Source organism: Coprinopsis cinerea (genome assembly GCF_000182895.1).
Source record: "Coprinopsis cinerea okayama7#130 chromosome 3 map unlocalized cont3.3, whole genome shotgun sequence".
NCBI classification, from domain to species: domain Eukaryota; kingdom Fungi; phylum Basidiomycota; class Agaricomycetes; order Agaricales; family Psathyrellaceae; genus Coprinopsis; species Coprinopsis cinerea.
In genome coordinates this window covers 727,092-750,393 of record NW_003307542.1, presented here as the reverse complement: position 1 = coordinate 750,393, position 23,302 = coordinate 727,092, and the positions used below count along the sequence as shown (strand labels likewise).

Below are 23,302 nucleotides of genomic sequence, written 5' to 3'. Positions count from 1 at the left end.
GAAAACATTCATGGGCTATCAACGGTGAAGGTGCTACTTCGTACTCTAACCGGTGTAGATGTCTGAAGTAAGAGGTCCGATTCGTCAAGCTCAAGGTCCATTCCAAAATCCTTCTTCATTCGAACTCGCAAAGGCAAAGCAGCAGTAGGGGTGTCGATATTTCCGCGCCTCGTCTGCAGAACCCATCTGCCGTAACCATAATCGTCGCCGACTTTGAGGACATAGGATTCCCGGATGGCACAGAGCTTGAGGGTGGTCTCCAGTCCTATCAGGTTCGCTTCTTCAATGGTGATGGGATCCGAGCGGGTTACCAGTTGCTCGTAAGCTGGGAGGAGCCACTCGTCGATGTTATATTTCCTGCTGTGTACGATGCGCGTTGCAGGATCCCTGAAGAGGATTTCTCTGAGTTTGGATATGGCCCGTGTTTTGAAGTACTCCATTTGCCACATATCGGCGAGTTTGAGGACTCCTTCCCATTCCTCTGCGTTGAGGGTCTCCTCCTGTCCGACTGATCTTTAAGTACATCTCTCAGTGGATGTAAAGCATGAGATCTGAGGTAAATCACTTACGATGGAAACATCACCCGGAGGAGGGAGTTGAAATCCTTCGCAAGGACTCCTTCGAGCAATAGTGGCTGATCTTCGCTGTGGCCATCTGCAACTGCCCCCTCTGCCACTGGTAGCTGAAACATCCCTTTAAAGAAATCCGATTCCTTCATGAAGTATAGACTTGGTACTCTGAAGAACTCGTTCTCCACCTATGATCAATGCTCTCGTCAGTATCGAACGCGAATCTGTATAAGAGATAGTACCAGGTATCATTACTTTGAAAGTGACAATGTCGAAGTAAAAGTCTTTATTTCTCCGACTTGCTTGAGGAGCTTCGGTGTGAGTCGCCGTTAACATTGTGTCAGAGAAGCGCTGTTGCCAGCTACTACTTTGTGAAGAAGGTAAGTGCAAGGCGCAAGAGATGGGTGGCGAGGCAGACTTGGGCCTGGGTTAAAATCAATTGCTCGGCAGACCGCTGGGAACTTGTTCCTGGACCCTCTCCACAAATATCGACTGGGCCATGGTACCAGAACCGCTTTTCTTCTGCATTCGCAGCACAGACAGACTTTCAAGCTCCTAGGTTTGAGGATGGCAAATCCGACTGCAGATACCCTCCTGAACGTGACGGTCGAGTCTCTGGCAACGTTCTCAGGGGTCGGGGATCCCAGTTATGATTACGATGGGAAGAATGAACGCGGGGGCGCTGCGGTTTTGAAGGCTCAAGTGAGTTCTAGGACGCGTTCTCTGCGGTTTTGAGGGTTAAAGACAGTGTTCTCGCATCGGTATGAATGCATAGCTTGGAATTCTACAACAGAAACCGCGCCCTGTGCAATTTGCCATCCACCAGTACGTCGTCGACATTTCCTCTGCTCGAAATCGAGGCGGAACGGCGCAATTGATGCGTTTATGCCAGTGAGCTGGCTGCAAAATACACCCCGGCCCTAGTGGAGAAGTTCAAGGCCGATACAAGCGTTTTAGGAGCGCCGGCAAGGCTACTAAATGTTATCTCGTACACGTATGTTTGGCTTGCCACTTTCCCGGTCGCCACATAGTACTGACATCTAGTAATAAAGCCCTTACTTCGTCCGTTTCACCAAAACACCGGCGGGAAAAGATATCACGTCCATTTTTGCTTCTCGCATTGCTCAACTGAGCGATAACAACACCTTCCCGCTCTCGCAGGACGAAATTGCTGAAATCGGACAGTTTTTTGCGACGCTGGTAGTGCTACAGGGCCAAAATGGCATCTCAGAGGACGACAAGAAGGCTCTCCTGACAAGATTCAAGAGCTGGCTTAGGGATTCCTTTGCAGGCGACACGAGCGAGAGATGCCTAGCGGTCCTGAACGCGTCTAGGTACGATGAATTCGCATTCTGGTTTGCGAGCGACGGAGACTCAAGTGGGCTTTACGATCCACAGGGAGATGCAACCGATGTTTGACAGTATCAAACACAACCTCGAGGGTCCGTTGAACAAATGTGGAGGCCCGCAATGTCAAAAGACGACCCGAACAGACGGCGCTTCGTTGCTCAAATGCTCAAAGTGAGTCTCATCTTCATTCCAGCCCTCGAGACAGTTTTCTTGACCTTACCAACCCACCTCATTTCGCTTTCATAGGTGTAAAACATCTGTCTACGTATGTTCACCTCATGTTTCAATTATACTTTGCCGTTGCTAACAACTACGATACGTATTAACTTTGCTGTAATGTCCAGTGTGACACCGACCATCAGCGTGAAGCCTGGCCAGAGCACAAACGCCTTTGCTTCCCAGCGACGTTCTGAGAATGTTATCTTGGTGTAGGGGAAATGAATGAATGAGACCGGCTTTTGTGCGTCCATCTGTGCTTCATGGAAGTGTTTAGGCTGTGATCTTTACCAGCTTCGCGAACTATTTGAGGTAACCTTCTGGAAAAGGAAGGCCCGTATGTCTGATGAAAGCATTCAGACTCCTGAGTGGGTAACATTCTGTTGGAACGGTTGGAGCGGCTGTCTGTCGATGGTGAGACCAAATCTGATAATTCTTCACTTCCGAGTAGGCAAGCAAGCTGAGAGGTGACGTTCTGTCCAATGCCAATGGGCATGGCCTCTACAATGGGATAGGCTATGTGAGTGTGTTCTCCGGGATGGAACACGCGCCGCCACAATGGCGCGACTTCGAGGCATGCCGAGCTGGTCCACCTATCAGCCTATCAAGAGGCGTTGATGAATTCGGTTCCCTCATGTCGCCCCTAAGTGAGTGACATAATTTTCTGAATGGTGGGGGTCGGCACTGTACGGCTACCTGACCGCTATCCGAACGGACTACGACGCGATGAACGTAACTCTCTCCAGGAACTGAGGTTCACCTCGTCCACGTCACGATGTCTGCCTATCCAGAGCCTCTAGAAAGGGTGGGTTTTACTCGGTTTTGAGTCCAGGTTATGGCGATTGCTGATGAACGTTTTGTGGATTCTCTAGATCTTCCGCCAGGTCGAAGAAGAGACGGAGAGGCGTGCGGAAGAGGAAGCACGACGAAGGAACCCGGCGACGATTGTGATTTCGAGGTTGAGCCCTCAAGGTCCAGCATCACCTAAAAGCTACGCGTCGATTGCGGCCAGCTCATCTTTCTACCAAGCGCAGGTGCGGCAAGTGGGACTAGCCATGTCTATTTTGTGTAGAGAGTGAAAGCTAAAACGTGTACATTCACAGAATGAGAGCACGGGTTCGATTGCATCTGGTGCATCGGCCTACTCGAACGACGAAGCCCACGAAGAGGATCCAAGTCAGATCATCCAAGTACAGCAGATTCCACCCAAAACCAACCCCCTGTCCAAAATAATCACCAGACGCCTCACTCGCTCTCGCTCGGCCTCGATGATTCGGATTTCCAACGGCGACACCAATAGCAGTATTTCTGTCTCTGTGCAAGAGACCACAATCCATTCGTCCGCAACCAGCATTGCCGACGACGAACCTGGGGAACCTTTGAGGCAAGTGACCGTGCATGCGTCGAAGCCGGAAAAGAACGACTCCTCGAAATCGTCGAGCAGTTCGAAGCCCTCTGGCCAGAAATGGGTCACCCGAGCCCGTGGCTTCACTTTGAGGTTTTCACGGAAGGGGAAGGAGGGGGAACCTTCGCAAAACCAATCATAGAACACTCGGCCTTCTGACCACGGACACCTTCCCTACATTCTTCGAGCATCCCCTTCTAGAGTTATCCATCGTATGTTATTGTCTCTCCCCTATAGACTTGTTATCGTTGCTGCTTTCTAATTGCTGTCCTTTGCTGTCGAGATGCGTTTCTAGATTCACAATAGTATTGATGTCAAGAGTTTCCAAATGGTCTTTTCGTTTTCCGAACTTTCATTGTGAAGGATCTGCTCGACGATGAAAGAGTCCGGGAGAGAGGGGTTGCGAGGTGGACGTGATGCAATAATAGCGCGCGTGCTTGACGTAACCGCTCGAATGGAAACTCCCTGTCAGGTTCTATTCACCGGCTTTCACAAAAGGGTCAATTCCTTGACTCCCACTCACACCGGTATAAGAACCAATGCCAGCAGCCCCTCCGAGACTCATTAAGCCCCCGTTGCGTTACCCATTTCTTCTCTCATTTGCATTACCTTGAACATCGAGCTTCAAGTCGTCGTTGACGCCGACTTTCACCACGGACCAATATGATCTCAATTTCGCGTACCCGCCTCGACGGCGACTTCGTTCTCGATATCAAACCTCATGGAGCCCAGCGGGCAACGGCGCAGTCAGCGCTCACACTTTCAATACCCACTTTCGACCACGAGTCTATGTCTATCGTAAGCCCACTCGTACAACCATCACCTCGTGTCTATACTGAGCGCGCTGGCGTACTTGTAGTCACCTCGGCCAGTCTCCAACGGCGCGTCAATATCGGATGGTGAAATCCAACCGTGGTCTGCTCTATTTCAGTCTACAATCTGGACCCCTTGCAAGGAAGCCTTCCCTACCGACGCTGTTTCCTCCCTTCATTCTCCCATTGATTTTGACGACTCCGAGCCCGCGTCAATGACCCTGGAGTCTGACTCTCGTTCTGCACCTTCGTGGCTGCCAGCAATCCTGGACCCAACCACGCTCTCCTGCAACTTTGATTACGCGTGCTTGGAGGGTATGGACGACGAGCTCCTTCACACTCCTCACCTGGCGTTTGCTACTTCTTGCTGGGAAGCCGTGGCTCCACTGTCCACTAGAACGTCTGGCGCTGGTACCACTCACACCAATAAAGGGCGAACCTGGGAGTTGGACGCTTCTCCCTACCGAAATTCATCATTATCGGTGGAGACTTCGACTTCTGACTCCCCTATCCCTGTCTTCCTAACACCGAGTTTGTGGTCCGACGGTGAAGAAGACTCGGACTCGGACGAAAGCAGCTATGATGACTGCTGGACGATCACGGACGGTGTCCACACCGTTGGAGCGTTCAGTCCCATGGTGAGTGTCTTTCTCTTTTACTCCTTCCCTCAACCCGGTTCCACCAACGAACATCGTCCTCACCGACGTTGTTACAACATTTCTATGGTATCCATTGCACCCAGCCTCGCCTGCGGGCAGTGTTTCGAGGTGTTTTATCATTGCATCCAGTCAACTGAGCCGGAAGCTGACCATTACATTTCCTCTAGGGCAAAGAAAAGGACATTTACTACGACGACTTTGACGCCGTGAAGCCGATTTCACTTGTGGTAGAGTCTCGCTCTCCACGGTCATTACATTCCCATTCAAACTTCAGTGACGAGAAGTCGCGATCTGTGGGACAATTCCCGACACCCGTCATTCGACGGAAAACGAGCATGTCAGGGCGCCTGGCTGCGTTCTGTGCGAACATTCCAACCAAATTGACTCTCGTTAGGCCTGGCGCCCAAGTTTCTGCTTGATGGACACCCTTCATACGCATTGACACTGGGCGGTGTATCTAAAGATAAGCTCCATGCCACTACCACTATCCCAGTGAGTTCAAAATTTGTTGTCTCATCACTCGTTGAGCCACAATGAACTGACTCCCGTATTCTTCCGGTGCCAGTCTTTAATCCCCGTCCACCTCTTCACCTTCACCCCCTTCTCGAAGCCTCTCTTCGCACTCGTAATTCGTAACTCACCGTGTGAGCCTCGTGTTATCACGACAGCGGATACCTACCTTTTAGGCGTCCTTCGTTCTCATTCCCATCTCCATACTTTCCCATGAGCTGGAGTCATAAATGCATTCTCCCGCCCATCCTTTTGTGTAGCACATCGTTCTTGGAACTCTTCCTCCCCTTCCAATTCCATTCTGTGTCCGCTCCGCTTGCTTCTCAAAAAAGACAGTGTCGTTTTTCGTTTTCATTCTCGTCACAACTGTATCCAAGCACATACCGTTTCCACCTGGCCCAGCCTGCACTGTATACTATCTAGTTAGCTTACTCACCCTCCTTTCTTGTCTATCTCTCTCGCCTACTCTCGTCTACGATACTCGTACTTACTACCGCGCCTCTCCTTCTAATTACTGTCCTAGCGCAAGCCTAGATACCCCTCATTAATATGATGTATTGACCTTCCAGCCGTCTCCTGAGCCAATGTATCCTCCGATGTGGATTTTGTTAGTAGTCCCGCCCTCTCTCCATCGGCTGATGAAGGTCGCCTAGAAGGAGAATGACTCTTAGTTTGCAGACAACGACAACCTTCCCCATGGAATCAGCCTGAGGGCTGCGCCTTGCCTCCATGGGAAAGGTTGCGCACCTCTCGCTGGACCCCCGATTCCGGCGCATACTGTATCTATACGTAGTACCGGGTGTTCCAACGGAATTGAAGAACCAAGTTGGTGGATGTTGCGTCTATACCCACCGAACGTCAAGGAGGCTTGTCTCGAAGTGAAACAGCGGAGATGCCTCGGGCTCTATGGAGACGTCGTGAATGAGCCTGCGAACATACGGGATCAAATCGCAATAGGGGCTGCCCCTAATTGGGTTGTCCCGGGCGCTTAAACTTTGCGCGATAGAGAGTCATCCGCGGCACTGGCCTCTGGGGCCAGCGAGATTGTCGACCTATAAAGCATACCGTGGAGAGGCGATTCACGTGCACAGATAATATTTCGACAAACGATACAAAGGGAATGACTAGTTCTCCCCTGGCTCTTGCTTCACCTCGCTGCACTCCTGTTTTTTCACCCATGCCCTGTCTTGCTTAAACTGAAGATGCAGTAAATTATCGCCGTAGATTGGACACAACTGGCTTCGCTGGCGGATAATTTCGAGTTCCTTCGCGAATACTTGCTTGAGATACTCTCTGCCCTCTCTGAGGTACTGCTGGCGGTTTTCTCGGCACATAAAGACCCGCACCGCCGATTCATGTCCAATCTCTTCAGATACATCCATGCTCATAGTCTGAGGGTTGTCAATTAGCTCCTCGTATCCGTCGAGGAGCCATTCTGCGATGTAAAATCGCTTTGCAAGGCAGATCTTCTCCGGGGGGCTGAGACGGATCGATTCCAGCTCCTCCATGGCCATGCGCTTGATATCTTCAAAGTGCCAGAAAGACGCAAACTTCAGAATAACGATCCACTCGTCTTTGGTGTACTCGATGGTGAAACTGATCTTTCTAGCGGTGTATCGTTAATTTCATGACAGTGCAACAGGAATTCGAAGGAAAGAACTCTCACATGGGATATAGAAAGCTCAGGAAAATCCGGAATTCCTCGAGTTGAACATGAACAAGAGGGATAGGCGCGTCGTGCCCAATGAGGTCGACGACTGGAACAGGAGGTTCTCCGTCGGGTGCTGGGTCAGGTGTGCTGGGTTTTCCTTTGTTGCGAATACCGTACGCAGCGGCAAACCGCTCAGATCCGTGGATAAGGTGGTATTTGGGGACGTTAAAGATGTGTCCCTCCACCTATTAGAGTCAGTACCTGTGAAGTATTCGTACACTCAAGATGCTAGCCACACGCACCTCTAGTTCCACCAGCTCCCAGTACCAGTCTTTGTCCTTGACGCCATATTTGTGGTCCGTGCGCGTTTTCTGTCCTGAGGTCATATCTCTGTATGAGCCTTAAAGAGCTACTCTCTTAACGATTTGACGGTAGAAGGACGATGAATGGTGTTGGCCGACGGCGAAAGAACTAAGTGAATGGAGAAAGGACGTAACACAATCAAGATTAACTGAAGGCCTGGGAGCGCACTGGGATAGGGGCTGATCGGACTTCTCGGTGATCTCGGTGGTAGCAGTCCCTTTTTTCCTTCGCACGTAACCATGTCCGACCCATTCTGCAGCTACCAAATGAACTCTACCGCCAGATTTTCTTGCTCCTCTGCCCCGACCCGAGCCTTTTCGCGCTCTGTACTACTGCCCGACTTCCTCGAGCTGCATCTGGGCACATGTGGGCAATCTACGAGGTGCTTTAAATTATTACGGAAGAAACAGCAGCGCTTACTGCTATTTCTCGAATCCGTAATACAATCACCCTTGAGCTCATCTACAAATTCACCAACGGCGCTCACTCCCAACAATCAACCACCCCATCTTTCACTGAATTCCGCGAGCTCTCGTTTGGCCGGCATTCGTTTTCTGACCACGGATTCGATGTCGAGGAATTCTCGGAGATCGTCTTGCAAAACTGCCCTACTGGGTTAACATGGTTCCCGTTTCTCGATTCTGCAGGTCAGATACTGGTCTCTTTATTTCGCGATCGTTAACATCTCACAATTCGAATGTTCAGTCGTAAGGACGCGTAGTGCAGCTCGACCAGACCGAGTTCAATTTTCCGGTTGTATGGACAAAAACCGGGTCGCGACATATCCCACCCACTCCGGTCGAGACAAACTGTAGCAGTTTACCCATCATTTCTTTCCCTTCTTCTTGGCGACCGTGGAACCTGGATTAAGCAATTCGGAAGCCTTTTCCCTCTCCAGCCGGTCTTCTTCCTCCTGTAGGGCTACTCGCAGTGCTTCCAACGCCTCCTCGTCCTCCTTCAGCTTCAGCTTGCTGGCTTCAAATGTTTTCTTCTTTTCAGTTAGTTCTTGTTCTTTCTTCACTTTCGTCCTCCTGATCTCCTCTTCTTTCTTCTCTTGGTTGGTGAGATAATCGAGTTCGTGGTCTTTGATGACGGCGAGCTCGGTGGCGAACGCGTGCTCGATCTGGGTGTCAGGGCCAGGAGTAGGGGCGACAGGGTCGTTTTTATTAGAACGATAGCAACAGTTTCTAGCTTGCGTGAGCTCCTGGGCGTGGGCGGCCTTGACCAAACGTTCGCGAATGGTGAACAGGCGAACTGCGCAAAGATGCCCAAGGGAGTCGAGCTGAAGATCGGCGATGGCGTCTTTTTGGGTGACCAGGGCATGATACCCAGTCATCAACCAGGAAGAGATGTGGTAGGTCCGTGCCAAGGTAATGCGTTCGACGGGATCCGCAAGCAAACAACCGTCCAGCTTGGTAATTGCCAACTTTCGGAAATCATTGAACTTCCACATAGTCGAGAGCTTCAGGACCTGAGTCCATTTCTTCTTCGAAAGGGACAAATCACACGAAGTGGTGTGGCTGAGGATAGTCTTTAGGCACAGAAGAAAAATGGAAGACGATGAATTCGACGTACACGGGGAAAAGGAGAGAGAGTAAAGTTCGGAACTCCTCTGCAGATACGTCCGCGAGCATGATAGGATTCTCCTCGCAGTAGCCAGCGTTCTCCTTCGTCCAAGTCTCAGAGGCCAGGTGGTGTGTGGATGTGAAATACTCTGAACTAGCGGCGAACCGGCCCCGCGGGACCTTAAAGAGACATCCTTCAACCTAAAACCTTCACGTCAGGCCAGCAGCAATGTTTCGAGGAGAAGGGGAGACAGACCAGGAAGGTGGCAGTGTCCCAATAATAAACTTTGTCGTGTTTTGTTACCAGCATCCTTTGATACGAGATTGCAAGTTGGAGGAATGGACTTTGAGATAGGTAAGGGTGCTGGTGAATACCTGAGTACCAAGTTTTGTATCGTGCCATGCTGGGTTTGAATTCAAGGGTGCCAGGCTCATCAGCAGTGGTTGGTGTTCTTTCCTAGGTCATCCTCGGAGGGGCTGAGTCAAGGCTGAGTGGTGTTCACGTTGCTGGCAGCTAGATAATCTGCGAATCAGGTTCCGACTCCAAGAACCAATACGGGCCGAATGTACAATGTTTAAAGCGTGTTTGTTTGACCCGCAAATTCTGTATTGAGTTCGTCAACCTACTTAATCAAAATGAAAGGGTTAAATAGAGAAAATCATAGGTCGGGCCATTGGGTAAGGTATCCTGAAAAATCAGGATTGTCGTAGGTCAGATCGGGTCGAGTGTACAGCGAGTTAATCTTCTTGACAGTCGATTTCTTCAACCCATTTCGATTCCCATCGCCCCGTCCACGGATAATCTCGTAGTAACTCAAGGGCGGATCATTAGACGAGAGCGTCCGCAATGAGGGGCAATGAGCAGCAAAGGGCATAACACTCGTCTCTGCATCCTTGAACCACTCTTCCTCCCAAGTCGGTTCCCACTCTTCTCCCAATTCAGTACGTTCAAACTCCACCAACGGATAAGGCGTCGCATCGAACTGGATAAAGTCGAAATTCCACCCAAAATGCTTCAGCGAACGGAAACCTGCAAGCGCGGGGGCATATGCCCAGGATGGTTGAGGCCAGATGATAGCACGCGTTCGTCGTTGGAGGATGTTGGTTCTTGCAATGAGCCTGAGCGATATTAGGTTAGGACAAAGTTCCGCGATGTCCTCGATTAAACGAGGCTGTGCCATCTGGAACTCTAGCCCGCTCAGCGTGATCGCCTGCATGTGGTTAGAGCGTAGGGAGGGTACGAGAGGGACCATGCATTCTTGGGGGATAAGGTATTCGTTGGAAATCTTGAAGTGCGTGAGTCCTGATGGTGCACCGTCTGCGGTGCGACTTGGGCGCTCGGATAACCACGCCGCCAGCGCGGGGACGGTGTCGGGGTCCAGTCTTCTGATTGCCAGGCGTTCCAAAACTTCAATGCATCGGAACTTGGAGTGTAAGGCTTGGTCGGGGAATTGAAGTTCGTCATGTGTCCAGAAGTATTCGAGGGATAAATTGCGGACGTTGGGACAGCAACAAAGGACGAGCCACAAGCTCTCAGGGTCAATCCCCAGTTTTGTAAATCCTAGGTGGAGATTGGTGACCATTGATTTGAAAGGCGGGGTTCCACTCCATAACGTGTCCCTGGTTTCGCCGGGAGGGACGAAGCCGCCGATCAGCGTTAACGTCCGAAGGTTCTCGAAAGAGCAGATAGCAGCCAGAAATTCTCCGTCCAATCGAGCGGAGGATAGGTTGAGAGAGGATATATTGGGGAGGCGAGCAGGCGACAAGAGCTGGGAGGTTTGGAGAAAGAGGCGGTGGAAGATGGGCTCTTCCACGAGGGGATGAAGATCGTTGGCGTCATGGGGATCGCCAGGAAACGTCCAATTAAAGTTGAAGCGCAAAGACTTCACCAATTGGCATTGATCGTGGCGGGATAGGAAATCTTCGAGCCGGTCGATGAAGCGGTGGCGGCATTTCTGGAGGTATGGAAGGATTTGTGGAAGCAAATCAGAGTCGTAATCGAGCTCTAGGGTATATGCTTCCTCCCAATCACTGAACTTCAATGAATAGCTCTGTGACGGGCCGTATGTGATTGACTCTTTCGGATGAATGGAGAACAGACGTGCATACCTTCAAGCTATGAATGCGAGCCCCTTTCAAAGCTTTGCAGGTTCGAGACAAAGCTAACAGCGTCTTTCTCTCACACCTATCGAATATTTCCTCGAAGATTTCTTGTGGAAGGTCAAGGAATTGAAGAGTCTGGAATTTGGGCTCCTTTCGTTTCATCCATAGGTTGTAGGCCTCCACTGCAAAGCGAAAAGCGATGAGCGCACCTCCCGATTTGGTTGACATGGAGCGACTTACAGGAAGCATGCAGTTCAGAAAAGCAGTTGTCCTCGTCAACATCCCACCGTCGGGCCCATTGTGTAAGAATCTCTTCGCCCTCCGGTTTGATTCGGTATGAGGTTTCCGGAAACTCCATGCCACGCAGCTTGCGCGCTGTGGTAACCTCCTCGATGACACATGCGAGCCTCTCGAAATGTCGAATGTACTCCTCGAAGCCTTCCATGTAATCTTTCCATCGCTATAGTACATGTAAGGGTCCCTCTTTCACACTGACAGCTGTTGAAAAGGCACAGACCTGCTCATGCCGTCCAGTCAAGTCAAGATTGCCCTAGAACCCATAGAACCCGGTCAGCCACAGTTGGAACATGCATTGCACAGTGACATACCTTGATAAAACCCTTGTAGATCCTCAGGAAACGTCGTCTCTGCCACTGCAGGACATAATATTCCATCTGGTTCCATTCCTTCTCGGCGTCCCAGCTTTCTTGCGGATCGTCTTGACTCTGCAGATACGCCCGGACCGTCCACTTGATGACTTCCATCTCCTCCTCTTCATAACGCAGCATAAGGACCTTGCGGTCCTTGGGGTAGACGATCTCGAGGTTTCCCTTGGTCGGCCATTTGGTTGGCGTTGTTAATGACTTGTCCGGTAGGTCGTCGAGCGAGGGTCGAGTCATGACTAGCGATGCTGATTACAAGCGGGTGTCGATGATGTGTGGCTGTGTCGGATATCTGGGGCCCTTTTCAGAGGCGTATCAATGCAGACGATTGGAAAAGGGGAAAGGGGCAAGCTCGAATGGTCGACAAGCGCCAAGACCATGGATTGGTCGACAGGAAGAATCCCACGATCAAATGACATTGGTGGGCGCTTAACTCGAGGGGTCAGAGCAGGCCCAGAGGTTGACCGATAGTACTGTAAGATCAGTTTACCGTCGTTAGGAGAGCAGGGAGAGAAGGAGGGGCTTCATCGAGCATGCCACGATTTCCAAAGTGCGTCAGGTAATTGCGGAGTTTGGTCCGAATGAAGAAATGGTGATGAGGCCAACCAAATGGACGACACTGGTTCTCGCAGGTAGAGGTTCCAACGAGGCCATTGAATGGAAATAGGTAGTCCCAGGAAGCTGAGTGGAGATCATTTCAGGGCCAACGAGGTCGCGGATATCGTTGTCAGCGGGGGGAAGCTCAAGTAAGTCGCTCTTTCCAAGTTGGCCTGAGCGTGCGTCCGTTAACGGATTTCCAAGGCGAAAAGGCTGGTTTCTCAGATTACGTATAATGGAAATCAGTGCGAGAGCAGATAAGCCACCCCATGCTGAGGTGACATGGTATGCGGAAGTGGAAGTGAAAGGGAGAAGATAATGGTCACTCTCCTTTCCCCGATGTTGACAGTGGTGATTACTTTCCTTTTAATCATGGGATTTTCCTTGCGGGGGAAAAGACAAGTCATAACGTCAAGTCCTGGAATCTTTCTCCATATGACGCGCATGGCTGGGTCGTAGAAAGCCTTGCATACGCAGGCAATGCTGCTCCGGCGCCTCGCCGTCCTTGCCAGCAAGGTGTTCGAATACAAGTTGGACAATCTCGGGTATTTGAAAACACCTGTGTATGCCTGCTATCATGAGTCACTGTATATTCCAAACCGCCCTCTACAACTCACCTTTTCAATTGCGACTTTACCTCACGTCTACAGTGACAGTCACGGAATAGAGGAGTTGTGCGGAATCAGGAGACCTAAAACTCATCACGGCGATTGCCGAGCTCAACTTAGGGGCTTGCTAAGATCAAGCGCTGGTGGTATCCCTCGACAGATCACCACACTCTGCAGTATAGACGATGCCTTCTCCCCAAGATCCAGAAACATACACAATCAAAGGTGAACAAAGATCTCCAAGTTCCAGAATCTACATTGACCACGTTATCCAGATGGTTTGAAGATCGTAGAACGGTTCTTCGACCTTCCGTTGGACTATAGCAATCCAGACGGCACGAAGATTCGTGTCTTCGCCCGGCAGTCGATCCCTCTCGACAAAGCCAAGACACCAGAAGAAGAGGATAAACTACCCTTCAGTAGGTTCCTTGAATCTCATCAAGTTTGGGGTCACTGACGACGCCGATACGCGCCGTATCTAGTCGTATATCTGCAGGGTACGTCGGTTCTTTAGCAACTGAGGGGCCCGCTCAAATTTCAGACAGGCGGACCTGGCTTTGAGGTTCCCCTCAGAGGCAACTCAGGGTTCGCAGCTGAACTCTACAAGAAGGGCTATCAAGTAGGTTCCCTGCCGAGAAGGTGGATCTTCCCCGCCCACCTAACTCACAACCCCAGGTCCTTTGGATCGACCAACGCGGGACAGGACTTAGCACTCCCCTCTCTCCGGATACTCTCCCTCCCAATGTCAAGTCCGACCAGGAAATTGCAACCTACCTCAAGTTCTTCCGAGCAGACAGCATCGGTGAGTCCTTGCCTACTCCCAAACCCCAACAACCAATCCTTTCAAGTTGCACTTTCGCTCACTCCTCCATCTCGCTTATCCCGACAGTCAAGGATTGCGAGTCTATCCGAAAGATTCTCCTTGGCCACAAAGAGAAACCAGAAGACCAAAAATGGTCCATCATCGGCCAAAGTTTCGGAGGATTCTGCTGCTTGACATACCTATCCTTCCATCCAGAAGGCGTCAAAGAGGCTTTCCTCACCGGCGGACTCGCTCCTCTAGTCAACGGACCAGATCCAGTATACAAGGCACTGGCGCGTAAGTCTCATCCTCTGCTCTCTCCCTCGAGGAGACTGGTTTTGACAGGCGGTATTTGGGATTATCTCGCATCTTTCAGCTAGAGTTGAGAAGAGAAATGAGATCTATTACCAGAAGTACCCGAAGGACATCCAGCGCGTTAGGAAAATCATGACATACCTCGAGGCAAACCAGGTTAAACTTCCGAACGGCGGAAACCTGACTCCACGACGATTCCAACACCTCGGAATAGACTTTGGAATGCAAGGTAAGCTATCTCGCTACTTCCTGTCAGCATATTGACTCTTCGGAACCATCTGTGCATTAGGCGGTATTGATCAAGTCCATCGTAAGCACACTTCGTGATTGGGTGATTGACTTGACGAACAAACGGCGGCCCCAGAAATCGTCCTTCGAGCTTCAAACGACCTCGAGCTATTTGGGAAGCTATCATATAAGACCCTCCAAACAATCGAACATGCTCAATCCTTCGACGGTAACCCCCTCTACGCCATCCTACACGAAGCTATCTACTGCCAGGGGTGCGTCCTAATCCCCTCCCTCCCTCCCTCCTCCCCCTAAGCTAACATGTACATCCAATCAACCTTTGGACGTGACTATAATAGTCAACCCTCCGGCTGGTCGGCCCACCGAACCCTTCAATCTCGTTCCCAATTCCACTGGGACAAAGTAAAATCTCTAAATGACACACAACCCGTATATTTCACCGGGGAAATGGTGGGACGGGCTATCTCTACCAGGTTCCTCTTCAAACAAGTATAAGTATGCTGATAGAAGACCCCCCGAACCCAGATATTCCCGGACATGTTTGACGATTATACCAACCTCCGACCATGGAAAGGTGCTGCCAACATCCTTGCGAGAGATGTCACTTGGGGGCCCCTCTACGACCTCGAACAGCTTCGAAATAACGAGATTAAAGTTTCTGCCGTCACGTATGTCGCTTTTTGCTACCTCCTAGTATACGCAGAATCGGCGAGTTTCCTGACTCCGTATGTATACAGGTACTTCAACGACATGTACGTCGACTTCAACTTGGCACAAGACACAGCTTCCAAAGTGGGCAACGTCGAGCAATACATCACGAACCAACTCGTCCACGACGGAATCCGACAGGACGCCGTCGACGTTATCAAGAAGCTCTTCCAATTATCAAGTCGAGAATTCGATTAGATCACGGGTACCGGTAGTTCTAAAGAGCGTAACATAACATAGAGATAAAGATACACAATCCTAGCAAATGCAAATCCATTAAACCACATTGCCATTCCCCTCTATCCCCTCTATCCCTACGAATCTAATAACTCATACAAACGGCCGCATTAAAATTATACACCCCCGGCCTACTCTCATACCTAAACCCAATCGGACTACACTCGGCCACAACCCTCCCACCCCTCACAATCACACCCTTCATCCCCCCATCAGGGGTCTGCCCCCTCGAAAGCTTGGTCATCCCCGCCCCAACCTCAAACGTCTCCTTATTATTCTCGGTGGTGTACAGCTCCACTTTGGCAGGCGCAGTGGTGAAGACGACGGCCCAGATCTTGTCGTCGGTCTGGAAAAAAGCAGAGTTGCAGTTAGAGTCACTGGGTAGGTAGAGTGGATGGAGGAAGCAGACTCACCAACTCCCAGTTATTAGGCCTCGGAACTCTATCGCTGGCATGTGCCGTCCGGGGATGCGGCCTCGCCCACATGAAGATCTGATCCTTCTTGATAGGGGGGTACATCCCCTTCTTGAACGCAGCGCTAAAGTACGAGTTGAGGACCAACCAGGCTTCGTGTGGGTAGCCGTCAACCCAAGCTTGAGAATTGGGTTGGGCCCCTTTGATTGGTCCGATGTAGTGCGATTCGCCATAGTCTGTGTCACATGGTAAGAAAGGGTCGTTGAAAGGAGGGACGAGGAGAAGAACGAACCGTTCCAGGAGATAACCTGCACGATGTCGACTTTATCCCGCATCGAGATGAGTTGCTCCCACCGCCTGACGAACAGGTGGTCATCGCCTCTGTAGATCCACTAGCCAATGTATGAATATTTTGAACAAGATGAAGAAACAATTGTCGACTCACGTTCTTATTCCAAGTGTCAGGTCCATAATGCGTAAAGAACCACGGCGAAACAGCAGCCATGAATGTCCTCCCCCCAGTCAAGTTCTGCAAATGGATCAGATCCGAATCAAGTTTCGGGTTCACAATTTCCTGTCGGGCGGTCGAGGGTGTGAGTTGAAGGGGCCAACCACCATTCCACTACACACACACAGTGTCAGAATTTTGATGAATAGTGAGGAAGTTTAAAACGCACGTTAAACGCGCCGTCCATAGCCTTAATCCCATGGTACCTCGCCGGATTCACAAAGAAAGAGGGGATGAAATAGACAGGAGCGATACTGCTCAACTCCCTCTTGAAGAAGTCCCATCCGGCTTCCATACTACCTTGCCCCCATGTACAATTCTCGCCCGCAAAAGTAGAGACGATCACCCCTCCCGTACGCGGATGCTTCATCATATGCCGGGATCTCGCATGCGGTGCGTAGTAGTAGGATTTAACTAGGTTGATGTCGTGAGCCGAGTTCCCTGGGATCGAACTGTGGTGTTCGAAAAGTCGAGAAGTAAGCAGGAAGAAGTGGAGAGTGGAAAGAGAGCAATGCGCACCTCATGTCGAAGCTGAAGAAGAATTGGAAATTGATAGCTTCAGGAAGACGGGCAGCGGCCTTGAAGCAATCCGCCACGCGGTCGCGTTGCCATTCTTCCCGTCCGACGTTAAGGACGAAGCCGTCACTGGAGACGGAAACCAGTGATGATCAGTACATAGTCTACTTCTGTATGCTGTAAGCACAACTCACATCAGGTACGAAGCAGCAAGCTTGATGTCTGAAAGCCAGTCGTCGACGGTATATGGCTACAAAGGCGCGTCAATTCCGACCCCTTTCCTTGAACGAACAGACAAGACGACATACGTAGGTATTCCCGACCATGAAGCTACCCGCCCAAAGTCAATACTCTTCATTCGTCGAGACAAGAGAGGTTGAACACGCACTGCGCAACTACAAACCGCCTTCGATTCTGCGTCACCGCTTCAGCTCGAACTTCTCCGAGCCTCTCGCCATGCGCAGCGTATTCGGTTTCTGAGTCTCCTGCAATTCGAAAGGACGTTGTTCGTTAGCCTCGAGTAAAGGTGTCCTACAGGTCAGAAGACAACTCACCCATTGATGGTTCGTCGAGGGGTCAATTGGTCGTACAAGTCGCGAGTAGGAATGATAGCAAGAATAGAGTAGTCGATTTGACGATAGCAGAGAGGGGTAGTAGATGACAGGGAGTAGGCGTTGGAGGTAAAAGTGATGGGATAGTGCACAGAGAGAGAGAAAGAGGTCCAGAAGAAAGAACCAAGCCCGCTCCTCCAGACCCAGGTTGAATATTTAAGACAACGACAACCCGAGGAGCCGCTACCAGCTCCAGGCAGTTCTACAGACAACAACGCGTTCTGCCCAAAAGCCCAAATCCACCACGAGCCACTACCGCTCACAACTGAGATCTGAGAGACAAACGCCGGAATAGACTCGCGCGTTGTTTCACAAAGACAATGGATGCGACCCTTTCAAGCGTTGAGGAGCTCCAACGAAGCCAGGAAAGAGTTGGATTCAGAGGTGCACAACAAGGGATGCCAGCGAGTCTCGGAGAGGTGCTGTTGTTGTGGTTATGAATGTTGGACACCACTCTGGGGATCTGCCTTCCGAGTTCTCTGTTTGAGGATTCCTCTGCCGTTGGCCTCTTCAATCCGATATCCACTTCGACGAGAGAAGTGTGAAGGGTGTAGCAGGAAATCAAAATGCATAGACTAGCGGGTCGTCCATCGATAACGACGCCGTCGGCGGGCAACACGTCAGCGCATCCACGCCCAGACAGATCGCCGAGAATGCTTTGCGGGTTCGTCGCTATTAGCCGGGAGGCATGCTGCGTGTTGAATGAGTGCATTCTGTTTGGCGACGTGCACTGGACTCTGGTGGACGAAAACGCCCGACATGGTAGAAGAACGCAAAAAAGGATGGGTGTGCGGGCCGACGGCCAACCAAAGAGGTCAACTCAATTTCCCAACCTGGAAGACACCAGCTTCCTCCATTACACAAGCTTCACGAGTCAATAGTGCTACATAACCTAACCACTAGTATACAGTTCTCTGATACATTCCATTAATCTCCTCGCAACCGATAGATCCGCTCCCTCAGGGCTGGGACCAAGAACACAGTCTCACAGGCTAAGCACAGCAGGCCCATTAGACGACCTCAGCCTCACTCTCCCTTCTCCTCCGTTGCTATCTCTACCCTTCTCACCCAACCACTCAATCCTCCCCTCAATCCTATTCCTTCTCACCACCCTCCTCGTCACTCTCCGTTCTTTACATTGCCCACGTCCACTGTCTGCACTCGCGTTGTCGTTCTCCATTTCGTCCTCGGCTTCATTTTGATTGAGGACGGAATCGTCAATAAGGAGATCCGCGCAGAACATTCTCAGGTCCGCTGCACCATTCGCCGTCGAGACGACGAAATCACCGGTGTAGGATGGGTAAAGACGGAGTGAAGCGGGCGAGTTGGCTGTCGAGCCGTCATACGTTAGGTCCACACCCTGCGAGGAAGGCATAGTCGAGAGAACGGATGTCGATAAACGAGCATTGGCGGTGTGGGTTGTAATATCGTAGGCTGGCTTCGAAGACCCTGCCAACGAACTCGACGAGGCGGAAAGCGAAATATCAGCACGAAGCTGTCCATTCGAAGTTCGGATCTCCAAATTAGGTTTCTTCCCCTTCTCTTCCAGATAGTCCAATCCTACTTGGACTCGCACCTCCCCGTTTTGTGTCTGGATCAGCAGCGAGTCGGAGGTGTTGAAGGTTCCCGAGATAGGCCCGTTGGAAGTTCGGATTTTGCCTTTAGGAGTCGATAGAGGCTGTTGGATCAAACATCAAAGTTAGTTTCACCGGACGAGAAAAGGAAAGTAAAGAACATACCTTTTCGATAGTGACGGCACCGTTGCTGCCTTTGAACGATACTTCGTGAAAGGCAACTAGATCTTTGTCGACAGCGAAGTGGTGAGCCGTATTGTGAACATCGGTTTCCAGTTTCTTCACCCTCAAGGGTCGTTCGTCGCCGTCAAGTTCTGGTAGGATGAGCGTGGTTTCAAAGTAGATCCTATGCTTCTTGGGATCGCGAATTTCTCGGTCGGGAGTCTACAACATCCAAGTAAGCGCCCCATTCAGATACTTGAGAAGCGATAGGAAACCACGCACGAAGATCCCAACACCCCGCTTTCCCTCCCCGTCCACAATCGAACATACCCTAGCCAAATCTCTGATTTTATCCTCGAAATACCGGACAGTCACTATCACACTGGCTTTATTCTTCTCCTGCGACGGCGAGGTAACAATATTGGCGTCCCCAGCGGACATCGATCCTCTCGACAGGACGATAAACGCATTGTCTTTGGTAGCGCTGAGCGGAATATCGGCTTTAGCTCCAGAATTACGACTGGCGTTGGCGAACGAGGGCAAGATGGATAGAGGAAAGGAGAAGGAAGTTTCAGCTGCGAGAGGGAACGTCTCCTTATCGAGCAAGTCGAGGGCATGTTTGGGTGGTGTGTAGTAGTCGTAGGCATCGTTCATACGATTCGTTCTCCTCCAACCGGACGAAGTCGTGCATTCTCCCAAGACTATTCCACCGGGCACAGGATAGTCTCTTGGAATCTACAACGATACCATCCTTCAGCACGGACAGAATAGGTTAGATATATAGGACTCACCTGATGACGTCCATGCCTATGGCCCACCGTCCACCTCGCAACCTCGACCACGCTCTCCACAAAGATGCTAAACAACAGATAGATAAACAGCGCAATACCCAACGCCTTCAAAAACCTCTTCCACGCCGGTTCATAAGCGTTCACCGCAACCGTATACCTAGGGCCTAACAACCTGGCCGACGCATCCGGTGGAGGCGGCGGTGGAGTATGAGGGACGTTGGCGAGAGGTGTCGGACCCTGCTGCTGATGCTGGTGGGCACTACTATACTGCGGCTGGCCTTGAAAGGTGAGTTGAGGCTGAGGCGAAGGTCCACCGCGCTGAGGATGCGAAGCTGGGAAGCCTGTTGTGGGATATGGCTCGATTACTGGGTAGGTGCCTGCTTGGTTCCCGTATGGCGGTGGGTTCAGGTCTTCTTCGCCTGGTTTCTTGATCATCCTGTTTTCTTCTTTGGTTTGTAGGTGGTAAAGACGGGAATGGGCTTTGGGTGAGGATAAGATCACGAGCTTAGATTTTGTGCGGGGAGGAGACGGACCCTTTCGTATGTCTCTGATCGCAGCACCGCAGCAGGGGTGGAGTGAGAGCGTCCATGCGTTGCATATTGTTGGAATTCCAGAGGCCAGATGGGACACAGTTACAGTAGAATTCACCGTGTGGGTTGATTTGGCGCCCAGTAATCACAGGAGACTGGATATCAAGCAAAGGTTGGCAATTTCAGAACTCGCAAACGTTTTCGACCGTGGTTCACGGTGGGACTCTGGGAGTGCGCTCAAAGCTACCGGCCGTTGCCGGCGGAGGCCTAATATAATGACGTCATAGGCGGCAAAGATCCGGCAATGTTTAGCCCCTGAATGCGGTCTACGGCGCTCTGAAGTCGGTTCATAGCTGTTCGTACAGCAAAGGGTCGACTAAAGCGCAACTAAATGATTGCAATTGACTCACATACGCGCTTTATGACTTGGCAGAATGAAATTTTCCGTGCAGCCACCATTGAGCCATCAAGTTCTGCCCAGTGGTACAGGGTCTAAGGACATTGGAATCGCCTCAGTATCGCAATTATACCACCCATTGTAGCCTCCTCAAGGAGCACTTCCCGTTAACAGCGACCCAGGAGGCCACCACACCGACCGTAGGCGCCCAAACTCGACCGACCCAGACGCGTCGCGAAGTTCTCGCCCACGTGATCCAACGCGTCCAACGGCTCGCTTGCCTTCCCACGCCAACCCGCCGGCCAGTTCGAACCAAGCCCCGTCCGCCACTCGTCTCATCTCATTTTTACCAACCACCACCAACGCTAAAACGCGATCAACAACCCCCACCAAAAACGCCTATATCGCCTTTTATTTCTTTGATCTTCGTCTGGATACGGGGCATTTTTTCTTGTAATCGATTTTTGACCGCCTTATCGAGAGGAGATCCACCTACCAGTCCAACCCACAACCACCACAACACTAGGGTTTTTTTCTCGAACTAAACAACAACTAGACCCACCAGCATGCCTCGCACGCGCAACGTATCGCGCAGTCAGTGGGATGCTGCCAACGCCATGCACAACGCACGCGGCAGAGAGAACGGCGGGCACGACGACAGCGAGAAGGAGAACACCACCGGGCGTGTCACCCGCTCAAGGGCTCGGGGATCTACAGCCAACCCCACCACCACCACTACAGGGCGAACGGTTCTCGGATCTCTGAGCACCACCCGCCCCAGCGCATCTACGGGACCTTCCAAAACCCAGACCAGGGGAAAGGGTAAACCACCGTCGAAGGGGACCAAGACCAAAACGGAGAAGCTCCCGCTCCAGGATATCACCTCCCGCTACCTCCCAGCTCCAGAATCTGAGAACAGGGGTCACGCACAGCCTAGCGGGTTCGGCGAGCCTGAGAACCTGAACATCTCAATGGCGGGTCTGTCGACGTTCTCGTGGACGGGGGCAGCAGACGAGGTTGGGCCTTCTCGACGGACCAGAAGTACCAGGAACACCAATCGGAATCCCTACCCCTCCTCTCTGCCACCTTCCTCCCCCCCATCGGTATCTTCCAACCACAACGCCGGCCCTTCCCACTCCCAATCCAACCACCCTCATCACAGCCTCCCGGTGTTATCTCGCTCGCCTTCTCCATTCTTGGATAACGTGTCGAGAAGACTATTCGGACCAGCCGATACAATCGCAGAAGAAGGACAAGAAGAAGAACGACACCAGGGAGGGCAAGAGCATCGTCATGTCTACGACGCATGGCAAGACTTTGATTTTGTCGTTCCCGAAAGCGAGCTCTGTGGTGCTCGTGCGGGTTCTTCGAAGGCACAAGTGTCGCCTACGAATTCCGACCCTTTCGGGTTCTTTGCCTTGGAGCGCAAGTTGAAGGAGGGGAGGGAGAAAGATGAGGATGAAGAGGTCGAAGGTGTGGTGTTGGTGAAGGAGACTTCTCCGTTTGCTGCCCCTCAAGCCCGACCTTCCTCGCCAGGTCTCGAATACACCGACCCACCGGAAGACCCGTACGACGACCATCACGAAAACGACAACGAACATGCCTCCACATTCAACCACCCTCTTCTCGCCCATTCAGAATCGTTCTTCCTTCCACCAACGCCTCCCACTCCACAGAAGAAGCGGGACAGGAGACGGTCATCTCGACATGGATTTGAATTCAACTTGCAGGAAGAAGATGAAATCTTCAACCCGCGCCCTTCTTCGTGTCCGAGTAGTCCGTCACCTTCAAAACGGTCCTCGGTTAAACGAAAGGCAGTGGCGGTGGATTCTGATGCCTTCAATGACGAGGTGGATGCCGAGGCTGATTCGACGCCTCAGGCACAGAGGCAGAGGAGGCCGGTGAGGAAGCAGGCGAGAACCGAGCAGAAGGAGGAGGAGAAGGGTGATGATGGTGTAGGTGACGATGATGGTCGTGGCAGGGAAGGAGAGCGTGTGTTGCGGCGGTCGAAGAGGGGCAGAACGTCCATTAAGCGAGGGGAGGATGGAGAGGGGCGTGATAATGAAGTCGGGAGTAGCCGTCGATCGCGTTCGAGGAATGCGACCAAGTCCGAGTCTAACGCGAACACGAGGACACGTTCCAGTGCTAGAAAGTCGACGCGATCTCAGGCTGCGCCTGTCAAAGAGAAGAAGACGAGATCGAGAAAGGCTGCGGCTATTCTGCCTTCGGATGATTCTGATGCTGAAGCTGTGAGTACATTTGAACTTGATTCATTCAGCCTGTTGAGTTGGGATACTGATTGGGAGGTTTTCCTTTTCTAGAAACGGGAGCGAGAGCGACAGGCTCGATTGGAATACTTCCGCAAGCTTGATGAGTATGAAGTTGAGACGGAGAATGTGTATGTGATTTGACGAGTGGA

The 23,302-nt window shown here is 51.4% G+C and overlaps 11 protein-coding genes across 11 annotated transcripts; 5 read left to right on the top strand and 6 right to left on the bottom strand.

The window, feature by feature from the left end:
- Positions 1-8: 8 nt before the first annotated feature.
- CC1G_04664 (hypothetical protein) lies at positions 9-956 on the bottom strand (the record flags this gene model as incomplete). Its single annotated transcript, XM_001829923.2, has 3 exons — positions 825-956; positions 570-757; positions 9-513 (listed from the first exon to the last, which is right to left on the bottom strand). The coding sequence occupies exons 1-3, from the start codon at positions 903-905 to the stop codon at positions 9-11; spliced, it is 774 nt and encodes a 257-aa protein (XP_001829975.1). The 5' UTR covers positions 906-956.
- Positions 957-1,136: 180 nt separating this feature from the next.
- CC1G_04663 (hypothetical protein) lies at positions 1,137-2,332 on the top strand (the record flags this gene model as incomplete). Its single annotated transcript, XM_001829922.1, has 7 exons — positions 1,137-1,271; positions 1,345-1,394; positions 1,462-1,563; positions 1,622-1,903; positions 1,968-2,090; positions 2,166-2,184; positions 2,264-2,332. The coding sequence occupies 7 exons, from the start codon at positions 1,137-1,139 to the stop codon at positions 2,330-2,332; spliced, it is 780 nt and encodes a 259-aa protein (XP_001829974.1).
- Positions 2,333-2,910: 578 nt separating this feature from the next.
- Positions 2,911-3,682, top strand: CC1G_04662 (hypothetical protein; the record flags this gene model as incomplete). Its single annotated transcript, XM_001829921.1, has 3 exons — positions 2,911-2,940; positions 3,008-3,169; positions 3,239-3,682. 3 exons carry the CDS (start codon positions 2,911-2,913, stop codon positions 3,680-3,682), a joined length of 636 nt encoding a protein of 211 aa, XP_001829973.1.
- Positions 3,683-4,141: 459 nt separating this feature from the next.
- Positions 4,142-5,963, top strand: CC1G_04661 (hypothetical protein). The gene is made up of 4 exons (XM_001829920.2): positions 4,142-4,338; positions 4,400-4,990; positions 5,179-5,503; positions 5,577-5,963. Exons 1-3 carry the CDS (start codon positions 4,204-4,206, stop codon positions 5,428-5,430), a joined length of 978 nt encoding a protein of 325 aa, XP_001829972.2. The 5' UTR covers positions 4,142-4,203; the 3' UTR covers positions 5,431-5,503; positions 5,577-5,963.
- A 632-nt stretch (positions 5,964-6,595) lies between these two features.
- On the bottom strand, positions 6,596-7,558 carry CC1G_04660 (hypothetical protein; the record flags this gene model as incomplete). Its single annotated transcript, XM_001829919.2, has 3 exons — positions 6,596-7,126; positions 7,188-7,417; positions 7,475-7,558. 3 exons carry the CDS (start codon positions 7,556-7,558, stop codon positions 6,646-6,648), a joined length of 795 nt encoding a protein of 264 aa, XP_001829971.1. The 3' UTR covers positions 6,596-6,645.
- Positions 7,559-8,361: 803 nt separating this feature from the next.
- CC1G_04659 (hypothetical protein) lies at positions 8,362-9,503 on the bottom strand (the record flags this gene model as incomplete). Its single annotated transcript, XM_001829918.2, has 3 exons — positions 8,362-9,055; positions 9,111-9,301; positions 9,357-9,503. 3 exons carry the CDS (start codon positions 9,501-9,503, stop codon positions 8,362-8,364), a joined length of 1,032 nt encoding a protein of 343 aa, XP_001829970.2.
- A 256-nt stretch (positions 9,504-9,759) lies between these two features.
- On the bottom strand, positions 9,760-12,102 carry CC1G_04658 (hypothetical protein; the record flags this gene model as incomplete). Its single annotated transcript, XM_001829917.1, has 5 exons — positions 9,760-11,151; positions 11,210-11,385; positions 11,444-11,663; positions 11,721-11,753; positions 11,812-12,102. The coding sequence occupies 5 exons, from the start codon at positions 12,100-12,102 to the stop codon at positions 9,760-9,762; spliced, it is 2,112 nt and encodes a 703-aa protein (XP_001829969.1).
- Positions 12,103-12,942: 840 nt separating this feature from the next.
- Positions 12,943-15,440, top strand: CC1G_04657 (proline iminopeptidase; the record flags this gene model as incomplete). Its single annotated transcript, XM_001829916.2, has 11 exons — positions 12,943-13,246; positions 13,346-13,489; positions 13,616-13,689; positions 13,746-13,872; positions 13,960-14,169; positions 14,249-14,416; positions 14,477-14,497; positions 14,552-14,690; positions 14,775-14,838; positions 14,962-15,104; positions 15,174-15,440. 11 exons carry the CDS (start codon positions 12,943-12,945, stop codon positions 15,340-15,342), a joined length of 1,563 nt encoding a protein of 520 aa, XP_001829968.2. The 3' UTR covers positions 15,343-15,440.
- Positions 15,441-15,466: 26 nt separating this feature from the next.
- Positions 15,467-17,376, bottom strand: CC1G_04656 (hypothetical protein; the record flags this gene model as incomplete). Its single annotated transcript, XM_001829915.2, has 10 exons — positions 15,467-15,727; positions 15,795-16,030; positions 16,087-16,186; positions 16,240-16,416; positions 16,472-16,754; positions 16,822-16,947; positions 17,013-17,068; positions 17,127-17,148; positions 17,207-17,303; positions 17,373-17,376. The coding sequence occupies 10 exons, from the start codon at positions 17,374-17,376 to the stop codon at positions 15,467-15,469; spliced, it is 1,362 nt and encodes a 453-aa protein (XP_001829967.2).
- A 1,038-nt stretch (positions 17,377-18,414) lies between these two features.
- Positions 18,415-20,391, bottom strand: CC1G_04655 (hypothetical protein; the record flags this gene model as incomplete). Its single annotated transcript, XM_001829914.1, has 4 exons — positions 18,415-19,107; positions 19,169-19,387; positions 19,448-19,900; positions 19,957-20,391. The coding sequence occupies 4 exons, from the start codon at positions 20,389-20,391 to the stop codon at positions 18,415-18,417; spliced, it is 1,800 nt and encodes a 599-aa protein (XP_001829966.1).
- Positions 20,392-21,242: 851 nt separating this feature from the next.
- Positions 21,243-23,294, top strand: CC1G_04654 (hypothetical protein; the record flags this gene model as incomplete). Its single annotated transcript, XM_001829913.2, has 2 exons — positions 21,243-23,132; positions 23,205-23,294. The coding sequence occupies exons 1-2, from the start codon at positions 21,450-21,452 to the stop codon at positions 23,292-23,294; spliced, it is 1,773 nt and encodes a 590-aa protein (XP_001829965.1). The 5' UTR covers positions 21,243-21,449.
- Positions 23,295-23,302: the final 8 nt, after the last annotated feature.

What these genes read in the sequence shown, in the direction of transcription:
- CC1G_04661 (XM_001829920.2), top strand. Translation starts at nt 4,204, where the DNA reads ATGATCTCAATTTCGCGTACCCGCCTCGACGGCGACTTCGTTCTCGAT. An exon ending in ACCACGAGTCTATGTCTATC is followed by an intron (nt 4,339 to 4,399) that starts GTAAGCCCACTC and finishes GCGTACTTGTAG; the next exon opens with TCACCTCGGCCAGTCTCCAA. An exon ending in TTGGAGCGTTCAGTCCCATG is followed by an intron (nt 4,991 to 5,178) that starts GTGAGTGTCTTT and finishes CATTTCCTCTAG; the next exon opens with GGCAAAGAAAAGGACATTTA.